The 16,427-nt window shown below is 36.6% G+C and overlaps 1 protein-coding gene across 1 annotated transcript in view; it reads right to left on the bottom strand.

Annotated features, from left to right (window-relative positions):
- The window catches only part of ATRNL1 (attractin like 1), a 795,857-nt gene that overhangs the window by 737,512 nt on the left and 41,918 nt on the right, over positions 1 to 16,427 (bottom strand). The window contains exons 4-5 of the mRNA XM_052660645.1: positions 7,849 to 7,977; positions 6,292 to 6,500 (exon numbers count right to left, since the gene is read on the bottom strand). Of these exons, the coding sequence (XP_052516605.1) occupies positions 6,292 to 6,500; positions 7,849 to 7,977 (338 nt within the window). The remainder of the gene's footprint in view (positions 1 to 6,291; positions 6,501 to 7,848; positions 7,978 to 16,427) is intronic.

Raw genomic sequence — 16,427 nt, 5'->3', positions numbered from 1 at the left:
TTTAAAGTCTTCAACTGAGTGAAACAGCAATTCCTGGAAGGTCCCCTAACTTTATGAATAGATTTATATACTAACTGCTGATTACTAGAAAAACTGTAAGTGCTATATACAAAGATGCAGGCTGGAAAATCAAGCAGTAAAATTTTATCTCTCCTAACAACTGACTGGCATTTTAACAGCATGCTTCGATTTCTCAGAGAATAAAAAGAATTAGTTTGAATAGAGTTCCTTTATATCATTTTAAAGCAGGAAAAAAAACTGAAAAGTAACCTAGTCAAACAAGAGTTTAGGGGGAAAAAAATCATGCTCCAGAGTTTTAGACTTCTTTTTGATACAGTTTTGGCTCATATATTTAATTCAAATTTAATCTATGACATCATGAAAAAAATACTTATCTTACTACTAAGGTGAAACATATTAAGGACAAATTTTTTATTTATTTTCTTTTTGTAGTTTCTCAACAGGAAATATTAAATAAACATTGCTAACTCTGACCTATATCAACACAATTCATTAAGCTGCATTTCTAGAAATAACTCTATACTGAACTTTTGGTATTTTAAATAAATCTAGTAACAAAAAATACAAATTGTCTTCTAATAGTATCTCTAGTGTTATATATCAGATTTCTTTGATTGTAAGCCACAGAAACTCGTTTTGGGGAAATTAAGGAAAAATGGGAATTTGTTGAAAAAATATGGGGAAATTCAAAGAATTTTAAAAGAGGCTGAAAAGTTACACTTAAAATAGGGAGGTATATGGATTTATCATCGCATCAATATTACTCGCAATGAGTGAAAGGCAATTGCCCAAAAAGAAATTGAATTGCTAATAGGAAAGGAAAAAATATGCTGAGAATGGAGATGTGAAGAGCAGTACACGTAACTTACTGTAATCACTCCAGAAATGGTCCTGTGATCTAATATATGCACTGCATCTGAAATTCTCTACAATAAAAAGCAAAACAAGATAACACTGCTACAAGCGTCCTATCTTCTAACATCGTTAGAAAAATCTGATTTGGGTTCTGTATCCAAAGTATTCTAAACATTTTCAAGGCCCATAAAACCAATCTCCAAAGGACAGTTATCAATTTTAGTGCAGTTTAAATGTCCACAGCTGTTCTGACAATATCTGAATGTTATAAAACAATGAATTGTGTGAGCGGTAATCACTACAGTAGGTCTGTTTCAAGAATACGTGGTTCTCCCAGTTTAGGTCAATGATGCTATTACAGTATGAAAAGGAACTGTCCTTCTTTTAGCAAAGATCAGTGCTCTCCAATTACTGTTGTGAAAGGCCTGAAACAAAGCTTTACAAACTGGTTCTGAAAATGATAAATACAGTGCGATGGGATTGGGGACAGGATCTGCCTATCCTACCTGTCTAAGCCAGAGGCAATAAAATAAGTGGTTTTAAGTTTTTCTACATTAGGTAAGTTTCTATAAGCAAGGAACCTCTGTCCAGCACAGAACAGTCTATGAATTTTATTGTAACCCACAACTCAGGCCTTTGTTCCATTCTCTCTCTGTACTCCCTTCCTTCATGATCTCAGCTGAACTCATGGTTTTCGGTATCAACTATTTCCAATTTAATGTTTTTAAGCCAGTCAGCCCCAAACAGTATAGACCTCTCTCTACTAAAGTCCAATTGCCTTTTCAACATCTCCTCTAAAACCTCTAAAAGATATCTCAAACATAACATACCAAATCCAAACTGATCTTCCTCCTCAAGTCTCCCTCATATCAATTGATGACAACTCTATCTTATAAGGTCAAAAAATCTTAAAGTCAATTTTAGTGTAGTTTAAATGTCTCTTTTCTTTCTCCCTTTATTAAACTTCTAAAGGAAAATGTAAGTAAGTTATGCTGTGTACTTATACACACTATCCTAAAGTAACTATGTCCTAATACGTTACATGACCTACCCTGAAAAAAATAATTTACGATAAAATATTCATGGATCTGAGATAAAAGATTTCCTATTTTTCTAAACAAACAAAATCATCAAGTTTTTACAACTTGAAAAATGCCATGGAGTCTTAAGTGCATGCTTTGGTAGTCAACACTGCCACCCAATGGCAAATACTAAAATCTAAAACCAAAGGACAGAAAGAAAGTACCTGACCAGACGGTTCAAATTCAAATGTTCACCTCAATATTTAAAATTATGTTTTATTTATCAAGTAAATTTCATAATTTATTGGAGTACTAGTCTACTGAAACATCTGTACTTGAACGTCCACATAGCACTAAACAGGCAAACTAAACATTTTTAATTCATTCATTTAAGAAGAAAAAAGAAAACAATTTGAGTGCCTACTATACAACAGGCACTAGAGAAGATGCTGAGGATATAAAGATGATCAAAACATAATTATTCTTAACTTCATGGAGTTTACATTCCAGTAGGAAAGATAATCAAAGAATCACACAAACATAACTGCAGTAGATGCTACGAATTTAAAGGATTCAGTGCTATGAAAGCATCTAACAGGGGTATCTGACCCGAGAATGTCGAGGGTGTGAAGGAGGAAGTGCAGAAATAAGAAAGGTCTTGAAATATTTAGGAACAAAGAACATGCAAGGAGCTGAAATAAATTCAAACAAAGTGTAACTTTAAAGAATCAGAAACACTACAGAAAACTATCAAATTACCTGACTTACACATTAAGATGCTATCTTTTAATCAATAATCAAAAAGGCTGCAAACATCCAACTTCAATCCTGAGAACTATGATTGACCTGGACTGAAAAGGAATACTGAATATTCATAAAGAATTAGAAGGACTAAATGACAGAATTGAACAGGATATTCTGGAATAGCAAAGGACCGGGGACGATTTTTCAATGTCCAAGTAATGATCTTTTATACAAAACCTGGTAATCTGTTTCCAACTCCATAGAATTGGGGGGAGGGAACGTTTTGTGGTAATAATTAAGAATTGTACCCTGAAGCCTGCTGGTTTGTCTTTTCTACCTGTCGACTACTACCATCTATTCCACATCGCAAAGTTTTTCTGAGCGGACACGAGACAACTGTTCAACACATTCCTTGTCAATTATGGCAACCATCTATACTTTAAAATATTTCATTTGTATTTTTTCTTTATTTAGTAGATTCTAATCATCTGAACCCCCTGCCTCATTTAGGAAAATCTCTAACTGTGTGGATTTTGTTCAGAAACAAAATCTATTCCCACACAATTCAGAAGGTAGGGGTAAGACCTAAATTTAGTCAAGTAGATATTACTGAGCAGGCTTTCAGATCTTCATAAGTGATAACAAAGATGTGGGGAGAGTTTAGAACTTCTCTACCCAAGCCTGCAGCATGCCGTATCCACAGTAAGGACATACGGGGGGTACCCCAGAATTCAGTGGCAGCGACAGGAATATCCTAATCAAACTTTTCTGTGGCTATATCTGTGCTGGAAACCAACCCACTAGCCTTCTGTTACACCTACCCCTTTGCAAACCAAGGTTTTTACAGCCTTCCCATCTCCTTTGTGAGCTACCCAATGTCCTTTTGTATTAGTCAGAGTACAGGTTAAGACAACCAAAAGTAAGTTGCTTAAATAAGCTAAAAGTTCATTCTTTTCTCATAAAACACATTCTACAGGCAAATATGCAAGTGCTACCAGTTACCACAGTTACTGCCATTTACCAGCCATTGTTAAAGATCTCAGTGATGTAAAATTCCCACACAGCATTTCTACTCATATCCTACTGACCTAACACAGTATAATAACCTTGCTAGATGCAAAGAAGGCTGAGGAATATGGTATGCAGCTGAAGACCATGTGCTTGAGAGCTACAAACTCAGTGAATTCTATCACCAAAAAGAAGGCAAGAGCAAATCCTGGGAGGCAGAGGCCCCTGACATACACCCCAATAACTGCCTTTTCTGCTCAGGGAAGCCAGAACTGTATCTGTTGCCTACAATCAAACCAAAGACTTCCAGAGGTTCTGATTTTTTAAAGTTATGTAAGAGAGAAACCTTGAGCCACTCTGATTAGGGAGTTGATTGGGGGCAGGGGCGGGGGAGAACACATAGCTACTCGAAGCTCTGCTTCCTTAAATACAAAATTAGGGATCAGATCTGAGGCTCAAAGAAACAGACTATACATCATCTGTCTTGAAAGAAGCACAATATCCATTTCACCAAACACTACCCATAAAATATTCATCAGAGATAAATTAATTACTAAGAAGCAGTAACGATATGCAAATGTCTGGTTTCAGTGTAATATTTTATAATTTATAAAGCACTTTCACATTATCCTCATTTTTAAAATGTATGTGTACACGTATTCATGAGTATGTGTTAACACATACATATATAAACTTCATATTATCACTTTGCTTTAAAAGTAAACATACCAAAAAAATAAATAAATAAATAAAAATAAAAGTAAACATACCCAGTATTTGTTCCCCCATTTCCACTTTCTTTTAGACATTTAAGAGTCAAGAATTTTTATGATTTCAGGCCCTCCTGACAAGAATAATAAAATGTGAAATGCCAATAAACAGAGCCAGAAAAACAACAGGTAACATTTTCAACCAGATATATATTACAAAACACCCAGAAAATAAAGTATTTTAAAGATGGAAGAAAAGAACAAAGAAAGGACAGAGATGTTCATAGAGAATATTTTACAAATATATTTCTCATTTGCTTTTAAGACTGTTGAGATGAGCTGGGGACTAATAGCAGATGAAGAGAAGTTAGAAAAAAACCTTGCATACAAGCTATACTTCTATTTCTCAGGCCTTAGCTTAAGTATATTCTTGATATACTTACTAGTCTCTCCAGAGAAAAGGACATTATTTTAGATTCAAGACTGAAATGGAAAAAAAAAAAAGATACCTCAAGGCACTTTTAAGGGAAGAAAGGCCATGAATTATTAAAATAGCCACTCAACAAAATACATGCCTCTATAATTAAAAACACTGAGAAACTTGTATCTGTCATAATCATAATAGGGAGTCAAATGCAACTCAATAATCACTGATATTTCATATGGTTGGAGTAACTGATTTTTTAATGAAATAATGTGTGTTAAAGATGGGCATAATTTATGGAAAGCCTAAAATAATTGCTCCAAATAACTACTCAGCACACTCAGCCACATTTGTTTAATTTGTCTGAGGAAAGTTAAATATGAGGAGCACACTCTCTTTGGTTTTTACCTGAGTCTGATAGGAACACTGCTACTACTGCTACACATGGTCATGTAACTTTAGATTACGTATTTCTTGAGTCAAAGTTCCCCCATCAACAGGATTAATACACAGGATTCTCAATGTGTCAATACAAGTTGCACAAAGCAAGCTCTTGGTAGGTAAGTACTGTAGTTGGCCAAAGAATTCGCTGGGATTTTTCTGTAACATTGCAAGGGAAAAACCCAAATGAATGCTTTGGCCAGCCCAATATATAAATATATTTTATACAGGCCAGCCCTATAAAATAGTAAGATTTATGATTTTATACCCAAATACTTGAAGCTAAAACTTATCAATGTACTCTAAATTTAACCTTTAATAATACATGTTGCTAAAAACTATTTAGAAATTCTTCCCTAATTCTTACTGCTTTTGCCACAAGCAACTGAAAAACTTTTAAAAATATTCTATGTTCTTTTAAAAATAGCCACAAGAGGTCAGTCTTTACTAAGAAAGAAGTTTAATATAGTCCAGTACCTTCCAAGATAAGCATCTACTTTTGCAATATGCTATTTATGTTACCCATTATAAATCAAGTTTTGATGTACCAAGTGTTAATTTTAGCCAAGCCACCAAATCTTTTGGAACTCATCAAAAAATTAAAGAAAATCAATAATCATACATCTACAATTTAAAGAGTTTCATTTATAACTTTACTTGATTCTCATAGTAGCATGTAGACAAAATCTTTACTGATCTTGTGAAAAAAGTGAAAGTTGTTCAATCATGTCCAATTCTTTACGATCCCAGAGACTACAGACCACCAGGCTCCTCTGTCCATGAGACTTCCCAGGAAAGAATACTGGAGTGGATAACCATTCCCTTCGCCAAGGGATCTTCCCCACCCAGGGATAGAACCTGGGTCTCCTGCATTGCAGGTAGATTCTTTACCACCTGAGTCACCAGGGAAGCCTTATGAAGAAGCAAATTATTAAGACGCTGACTATTACTGAAATTCTAAAAATAAATCTATAAGATTTGGGTGTGCAAACTACAGCAAATGAGTGTAGATATTATTTGTATTAATATATTAGCTATGTGACTATATGTTCAAAAAGCCACTTACCTTGCCAACTATCGTTGCAGACACACAACTTTTCTCCTGTTAGGTCACAGTAACCATGATCTGGACTGCCGCAATTGGCTTTACAGTAGGGGATATCACAAGCTTCACCCTTCCAGTATTTATCACATTCACAATATGCTTGACTTGAAACAGAGACACTAGTTGTACACTTCCCGTGACCAGAGCAATTGTTAGGGCAAGAATTGATTCTGTAAAATATAATTCATATATATTCAAATTCAAGATGATGAGAAAAATAATCTGGGCTGGTATTTTCTTAAATTTACAAATGTTATATGTGTCCGTGTGTTTCATTTAACACGTTTTACAATGTGACTTCAATTCTTTACTCTGTACCTTTTTACCCCTAAGGCGATTCAGGTATATGTATCTTCAACTGGCCTCGGTTCATTCAATGAGTTTACTCTGCTACCAAGACTACACACTCAACATCTGCAGGATCTAGACAGTTCCAAGCACAATGTCTGGTAAATATTCAAGTACTCAAATGTTTTACAGGGTATGAGTACACTTTATAGGAAAAAAATAAGGTCATGAATACGTGAAACAGTAAGAGAAGGCAAGACATAAACTGGTTACATGATACTTAAATAGCATGCTATCACCTAAACATTGTTGTGGAAGTTAAAAGGTGTTCATCAGGCTTTATTTTAAGGCTCCCTAACTGATTATATTTTACTATATATTTATTCTCCCTTGTGTACATGCTTGAAAGAAATAAATTCTATAATAAATTGCTGATTCAAGGATATTTAGGATGTCTTATTCCTCATGAAAAATCCTAAGTTATCATTTTCTACATTACTGAAGAAAACAAACAAACAAAAAAATGTATCAAATTCTTCTGTGGTCATTCCTAATGAAAACAATGAAAAGAATCTCTGGCTAATTTACTTCACCCTTGGACTTCTATAAACATTTGCATGGAGAGTTAGATATAAGAGACACACAAGAAATATTATTTTTCTAATTTTAAAGAGACAGTGGTATATAGCCACTTACCTTATCTCCTAAGCCTCAATTTTCTCATGTGCAAAATGGGGAAAATACTCACTTGACAGAACTGACATGAAGAGAATTAAAGAATCTTATTGTATATACAGCATTCAGCACAGTTTCTGCAATAAGAAGGACTATGAAAATGTAGCTCTCTTCATAAAATACCATGGAGCACAGAGGGGCAGATGACAGCTCTCTGCAACCCTGAGCATTTGGGACTCAAAGTTACACTCAGTGTGTGTTTCTTTAATCATTTCCCATTGATTTTTAATTTTGTAATTAATTTTCAACCAAACCTAACTTGTTACCATGGTGCCCTGAGGCTTACAAATTATCCTAATACAAGCTTAGACAGGATTTGGGGGATCATATTATTAAAAATCTTATGTAACTTAGGAAGAGATGCTGTATATTTTGGAATTTAACACCCTAGCCGACTCCTAGTACATAAGACATTTATACAAACAAACAATAAACTCTTTTATGTCAAATTATAAGAATCATTATTACAATATAAATTTTAAAAAAAACACCTACGAGTAAAAAATGTTGAAACCAGTTAAATTATATGCAGCATCACTAAAAAAATGTAACAGTGCATAGCCAGATGTTGTAACGACTTCAGGCACAGTTTCATTTCCCCGTATTTCAGGAACTATCAAACCACTGTAAGAAAGCAAAGTTGAACATTGTGTATATTAATGTACGTATGACTGTTAATCACATAAGACTTATTCAAAATATTCTTTTCACAATCATTAACTATCTATTGTATATTACAATGGGCAACAAGAAGAATAAATCTAAAATGAGTTCCTAGTCATTTCTCACCAGTGAGCTCTACTGCTGCTGCAGACAGATTAACATCTACTCTCAGGCCACCATACTCCTTTCTCTCAACACTAGACTGTAATGTCCCATTTCTCCCCTTTGCCCTGTTGTCCATTCTCTCATAAGACCATAGGGTGCTCTTTTACTTAAGTTATATGGAAACCTTCATTTAAAGATACCTTGGGAAAGAACTGTTGTTGCTAAGCTGCTAAGTCGTGTCTGACTCTTTGGAACCCCATGGACTGTAGCCCGCCAGGCCCCCTGTCCATGGGATTTCCCAGGCAAGAATACTAGAGCAGGTTGCCATTTCCTTCTCCAGGGGATCTTTCCGATCCAGATATCAATCTGCGTCTACTGCACTGAAAGGCAGATTCTTCACCACTGAGCCACTTGGGAAGAACTAATATGGTTAAAATGTCCATACTACCCAAAGCAATACCACCTTTATTTTCTTGGGCTCCAAAATCACTGCAGATGGTGACTGCAGCCATGAAGTTAAAAGGCGCTTGCTCCTTGGAAGAAAAGCTATGACAAACCTAGATAGTATATTAAAAAGCAGAGACATTACTTTGCCAACAAAGGTCAGTCTAGTCAAAACTATGATTTTTTCAGTAGCCATGTATGGATGTGAGACTTGGACCATAAAGAAAACTGGGCGCTGAAGAATTGATGCTTTTGAATTATGGTGCTGGAGAAGACTCTTGAGAGTCCCTTGGACTGCAAGAAGAGCCAACCAGTCCATCCTAAAGGAAATCAGTCCTGAATATTCATTGGAAGGACTGATGCTGAAGCTGAAACTCCAATACTCTGGCCACCTGATAAGAAGAACAGACTCATTGAAAAAGACCCTGATGCTGGGAAAGACTGAAGGTAGGAGGAGAAGGGGATGACAGAGGATGAGATGGTTTGATGGCATCACTGACTCAATGGACATGAGTTTGAGTAAACTCCAGGAGTTGGTGATGCACGGGGAAGCCCTGCATGCTGCAGTCCATGGGGTCACAAAGAGTCAGACATGACTAAATGACTGGACTGAACTGAACACAAAGCTCTGCAGAGTCAATGGCATTCTTAGCAAAACACCCATGACATTGTTCATGGAACTAGAACAAATAATCCTAAAATTTGTATGAAACCACAAAAGATCTTGAATAGCCAAAGCAATCTTGATTAAAAAAAAAAGAACAAAGCTGGAGGTATCCTGCTCCATGACTTCTGGCTATAATACAAAGATACAGGAATCAAAACAGCATAGTTTTAGCATAAAAAGAGACAAAAAGGTCAATGGAATAGAATAGAAAGCTCAGAAATAAACCCACACACTTTATGGTCAATTAATCAATGACAAAGGAGGCAAGAATATACAATGGAGAAAAGCTGGTCTCTTCAACAAGTACTGCTGGGAAAACTGGATGGTTACATGCAAAACAATGAGATTAGAACATGCCCTCAAACCACATACAAAAATAAACTCAAAATGGATTAAAGACTTAAATATAAGACCAGAAACCATACTACTCCTGGGAGAAAACTTAGGCAGGATACCCTTTGACATAGTTGTAGGATTATTTGGGGGGATCTGCCCCCTCAAGAAAGGGAGACAAAAGCAAAAATAAACAAATTGGACCCAATCAAACTTAAAAGTTTTTGCACAGCAAAGGAAACCAGCTGCAAAACAAAAAGAAAACCTACTAAAAGGGAGAAGATATTTACAAATGATGTCTCATAAGGGGTTAATGTCCAAAATATAGAAAGAGCTCATAGAACTTAACATTAAATTAAAAAAAATTTTTTTACCTGATTAATAAAATGTGTCTATGCGAAGACATGCATAGACATTTTTCCAAAGAAGACATACTGATGTACAACAGGCACATGAAAAGAAGCTAAACATTACTAATCATTAGAGAAATGCAAATCAAAACCAGAATGAAACATCACCTCACATCTGTCAGAATGGCTATCATCAAAAAAGACGACGTAATAAATGTTAGGGAGGGTGTGAAGAAAAGGGAACTCTCTTGTACTCTTCATGGGAATGTAAATTGATGCAGCCACTACGGAAAACAGTATAAAAGTTTCTCAAAAAATTAAAAACAGAATACCGTATGACCCAGCAATTCTACTCTGGGATATATCTAAAGAAAATTAAAACACTAATCCAAAAAGATATATGTATTCCAATGTTCTTAGCAGCATTATTTCAAAGTCAAGATATGGAGGCAACCTAAGTGTCTACCAAGAAATGAATGGATAAAGAAGATGTGGCATACACACACACACACACACACACACACACACACACACACATACACACACACATACTGGAATATTACTTAGCCATAAAGAGAATGAAGTTTTGCCATTTGCAATAACATGGATGAACCTGAAAGGTATTTTGCTTAGAGAAGCAACTCGGAGAAAGACAAACACTGTATGTTTTCACTTCCATGTGAAATTAAAAAAAAAAAAGACAAATGAATAAAACAAAATAAAAACAGACTCACAGACACAGGGAACAAACCAATGGCTACCAGTGGGGAAAGGGGTGGTGGAGGGAACAAGATAGGGGAAGAGGATTAAGAGGTACAAAGTACTGGGTATAAATAAATAAGATACAAGGACATAACATACAGCACAGAGAATATAGCCAGTATTTGATAATAACTTTAAATGGAATATAATCTATAAAAATATCAAATCACTATGTTGCATACCAGAAACTAGTATAATATTGTAAAGCAACTATACTTCAATTAGATAAATAAAATCAAATAAAACCACCTTGGTAGTCTCTAACAAGTGACCTTATAGCCATACTCTTCCCCACTTTCCCTTCATGAGCAAATTCTCATGAAGCTAGACAGAACACTTCATCCAGATCAGCTAAGTGATTACAATGATATTCCAGTTAAAGTTGCACATCTGCAATACACTAGCCTCGTTTTAGATTATCTTAACATACATACTTTTTATAATTCTTTAGAATTTTGCATACTTATACAAATTACATCAATATATAATTATTCCAAAAGACAATAAACACAGAAGAAAATGAAGTTTGTTGGGGAAAAAGATAACTGTGCAAAAGCAGGAGTTCTGTATTAATAACTGGTATTTCTCCCTTTTTAAGCATCCTTGTTCACAGGGGGAAACTGCATTTCTTCATTTACTTATACCATACTATCCTCTCTAAATCTATGAAAACATATAAGAAAAAATAAGCTGCTAACAACAAATTACATTATTCAAAATATCCGATTCCTTTAGACACTGTTAAACTTATGTTTAGGTACCAACAGGTACTGAAGACCCTCATTCAGATTGTATTTGACAGAACAAAATGAAATACTATAGTCAAGTAATTCATTCTGCAAACACATTTTAAAAAGCAAACAAATTAAAAAGTAAACAACTCTTGATGTTTTAAATATTATTATAACATTTACTAGCTTATGTTTGTGAAGGAACAAAAGATTTTAAAAGACTGTCAACAGAATTAATTTCTATAAGACCAGTTTTAGTTACACATATATAATTTTCACTGTAGTGAGATTATATCACATGAGTACATTGCTAAAAATAATATTCCCAGATCTTTTTAACAGATATGACTAAACGCTCTGAAACAGATGAAAAGAGCAGATTTGTTTGCTGGCTGTTTGTTTGTAAGTGTTTTAAAAACAATAAATGAAAGAAGATTCTCACTTCCCACATAACATACCTATTTGGACCAACTAACCTTCTCACTGAAGTCAACTAGAAAAGGAATTGGCCTCACCATTTCTCCATACAGGCATTCACTAATTTCAAAGTGGGAGGTCAGGTTCAAAGGGCTGAGAAACTGGACTGTTTCACAGAGCTAGGAAAGAGAGTGTAGAACACGAAACCCCCTTTGACCTGAGACCCCCAAAGACTAGGAGTAAAAGTGAACCCGTGAAAGACAGGCCCTTCAGAAACTACAGTATGGTTGGGAATCACCTCAACACCTGAATCAGAATTCAGCTGGCTGTGAATTTCTAGTGTCCCCAGCATTCTCCGGGAATATAAAAAATTCCTAGGCCTCAAATTATTATTATTAATGATTTCACCATCAAGGTGTCCGGCACATGGCCGTCCAGCACACAATAAAAAAATAACACATCTCCATTTCAACCCATCTCCAATAAAATGGAGAATTATATACAGTTCTGTCTTGCCTACAGAATAAAGTCAGTTTCTTTAGTGTGGTAACAAGAAAGCAACGTTACAGTGATCAAGGGACAATAAAACCAGGCTTATATTCTGATTCCATTGCTTACAAGTTAAGCAACTCTGAGCCACTCACAGAATCTCTCTGTGCCTCAATTCTCCATTTACAAAATAGCAATAATACCTACCTGAAAGGTTACTGTGAGGAGTCAATGACTTAATGTATATATAAAGGACTTGATGTATATATAAATGTTACCTGGCACGTGAGCATTCAGGAGATGCTATTGATTACCGTTTATAGGGTACCCTGGCTCCCACCTATCCCTTCATATTTCCTATCATCAAGCTACTCATCACTACTTACTACTGTCCCAAAATATAATGTTCTTTAGGGTGTATATGCCACTATGAACAAAGCTAGTGGAGGTGGAATTCCAATTGAGCTATTTCAAATCCTAAAAGATGATGCTGTGAAAGTGCTGCACTCAATAGGCCAGCAAATTTGGAAAACTCAGCAGTGGCCACAGGACTGGAAAAGGTCAGTTTTCAGTCCAATCCCAAAGAAAGGCAATGCCAAAGAATGTTCAAACTCCCGCACAGTTGTATTCATCTCACACACTAGCAAAGTAATGCTCAAAATCCTCCAAGCCAGGCTTCAACAGTACGTGAACCGTGAACTTCCATAGGTTCAAGCTGGATTTAGAAAACGTAGAGGAACCAGAGGTCAAATTGCCAACACGTGTTGGATCATCGAAAAAGCAAGAGAGTTCCAGAAAAACACCTACTTTTGCTTTATTGATTAGGCCAAAGCCTTTGACTGTGTGGATCACAACAAACTGGAAAATTCTTAAAAAAGATGGGAATACCAGATCACCTGACCTGCCTTCTGAGAAATCTGTATGCAGGTCAAGAAGCAACAGTTAGAACTAGACATGGAACAACTGACTGGTTCCAAATCAGGAAATGAGTACGTCAATGCTGTATATTGTCACCCTGCTTATCTAACTTATATGCAGAGTACCTCATGCGAAATTCTGGGCTGGATGAAGCACTTTATACAACCTAACCAAGGTTGCCAGGAGAAATATCAATAACCTCAAATACACAAATGACACCACCCTTATGGCAGAAAGCAAAGAACAACTTAGGAGCCTCTTGATGAAAGTGAAAGAGAAGGGTGAAAAAGTTGGCTTAAAACTCAACATTCAAAAACTAAGATCATGGCATCCGGTCCCATCACTTCATGACAAACAGATGGGGAAACAATGGAAACAGTGAGAGACTATTTTGGGGGGGCTCCAAAATCACTGCAGATGGTGACTGCAGCCATGAAGTTAAAAGATACTTGCTCCTTGGAAGAAAAGCTATGACAAACCTAGACAGCATATTAAAAAGCAGAGACATTACTTTGCCAACAAATGTCCATCTAGTCAAAGCTATGGTTTTCTTCAGTAGTCACATATGGATGTAAGAGTTGGACTATCAAGAGAGCTGAGCTCAGAAGAATTGATGCTTTTGAACTGTGGTGTTGGAGAAGACTCTTGAGAGTCCTTCAGACTGCAAAGAGATCCAACCAGTCCATCCTAAAGGAAATCAGTCCTGGGTGTTCATTGGAAGGACTGATGCTGAAGCTGAAACTGCAATACTTTGGCCACCTGATGCAAAGAACTGACTCATTTGAAAAGACCTTGATGCTGGGAAAGATTACGGGCAGGTGGAGAAGGGGACCACATAGGATGAGATGGTTGGATGGCCTCACCAACTCGATGCACAGGAGTTTGAATAAGCTCCAGGAGTTGGTGATGGACAGGGAAGTCTGGCGTGCTGCAGTTCATGGGGTCACAAACAGTTGGACACGACTGAGCAACAGGACTGAACAGAACTTTGTTTTTCTCCATCTAGGATGTCCTACCTAATCCCCACACTTTGTCTTCACTCTTCTACTGACAATGAAAGACACCATGAAAAATTAGCTACTTCTGAAACTATATAGCACTCTTTTCATAATCTGATTATGACACTTGTTACGTGTAAAAAGTCTGTTTACCTGTCACTCACAGGGCACATTGATTGTGTGGTGATGCAGCCTCCAAAACCTGGGCATTTCCCAGCTGACAAGAATGTCTCTATTATTTACTGTGGGCTCACAGTTTTATGCTAGAGGTGACTCAGGATGGGAGCTGCCCACACCAAAAAGACCAACCAAGTGACTGATTCAAGTCCTGGAGTTCTAAGCCACAAGAAATTCACCTGACTTGCAGAGTCAGAATGGGGCTGGAGACTGAGTCTGACCATGTGGCCAATGATTCAATCAATCATACGAAACGCAATTCCCAATTAACTCGATACACCTAAAACTCAGGAGAGCATCCTAAGACACACTGATACATTGGGAGGGTAACATCTGTCCAAAGGACACAGAGTGCTTCCCTGGTAGCTCAGCTGGTAAAGAATCCGCCTGCAATGAAGGAGACTCCAGTTAGATTCCTGGGTTGGAAAGTTCCCCCTGAAGAAGGTACACGCTACCTAACTCCAGTATTCTTGAGCTTCTCTGGTCATTCAGATAGTAAAGAATCCATCTGCGATGTAGGAGACCTGGGTTCAATCCCTGAGTTGGGAAGATCCCCTGGAGGAGGAATGGCAACCCATTCCAGTGATCTTGCCTGGAGAATCCCATGGACAGAGAAGCCTGGTAGGCTATAAGCCATGGGGTCGCAAAGGCAGACACAACTGAATGAGCAAGCACACATAAGGACACAGAAGCTTTGTCTGTGATGCTCCCAGATCTCACCCTATGTGTCTCATTTGACTGGTCCTGATTCCTATAATTTGGAATAAAATGATAATCATAAGTACAGTGTTTTTTCTTGAGTTCTGTGAGTTATCTAGTTAATGACTGAACCTGAGAGGGTTACGGCACCTCTCAACTTGTAACCAGCTGGTCCAGAAGTGCAGGTGGCCTGGGTACCCCTGAACTTGCAGCTGGTATCTGAGGTGAGGGCAGTTTGGGGGAGGGCTGTGCACTTAACCTATGAAGTCTGACCCAGCTTCAGGTAGGTGGTATCTGCAGTAACCTGTACCTTACTCCTTACTGCATCCTCCAGGCTTACGGTAGTCTCTGGAACTGGGTAGGTTATCAAACGTTTATTGAACAATAAATACTCATACAACTCATTCTTAGTAAAGTACAAACAGTATAAGCTTGAAGTTAGGAGACTAGAAGTCCTAATCCTGGCTCTACCATCTATTAGAAGTCAGACTTGATTTCTTTGGGGCTCAGTTCTCTCAACAATAAATGGGAGCTAACAGCACTTCTACAGTGTCCTTATGAGGACGTGATGACATTTAAACTGCCTGGTACAGTGCTGAGAATCAAGTGGATATTTAATAAACATGAACTTTCTATCTCCCTCAGGATATCTAACAGAAACACTTGCTAATGAAAAGTCACTGGTTCCACATTCACGGTCATACTAAATCCCATCCTGCTAATTATCTAACAAAAGTTTCCTTTAGTATCAAAGAAATGGTTGGTAAGAATGTTAATGAATCACTGTTAATTAACAGAAAGTCATCACAACTACTAGAAACACAAATAAAAAGGCACACATCTAAATGATGGTCAGCAAATGTAGACAAAGCTAGAGGAATGAAAGTTATATCTAAATTGCGACAAATAAATGTAATAACCTAGGATCTTATCTAACTATTGCAATGTAATAATTCACAAAGCTCTGCTCCATTTTCCAGCTACTATTCTTAGACAAAGGGTTACTCAAGAACACCCTTTATGTAACTTTCAAACAACTCAAAAATTAAGTTCTAAAAGTATCTTGAGCAATCGCAATGTCACAGAGTAAGTATCTAAGGTCCGAAGGAGTCCTTTTAAAACAGTCATTCCGAAATACAATTGTTTGTCCAAAAAAATAATAATTTACATTCCTGTTAAAACAGGATAATGACAACGTAAATAGTAAAAAGAAAAGTAAAATAAAAAGGAAAAGGGAACAGTAAGCTTTTACCCATATATAAATTTTTAACGATGACAGAACATATAAAAGATACTGGGGTAGGGCATCCTTAGTGGCTCA

The sequence above is a fragment of the Budorcas taxicolor genome, chromosome 23 (assembly GCF_023091745.1).
Source record: "Budorcas taxicolor isolate Tak-1 chromosome 23, Takin1.1, whole genome shotgun sequence".
Classification (NCBI taxonomy): Eukaryota; Metazoa; Chordata; class Mammalia; order Artiodactyla; family Bovidae; genus Budorcas; species Budorcas taxicolor.
This window is presented reverse-complemented; position numbering and strand designations above follow the sequence as displayed.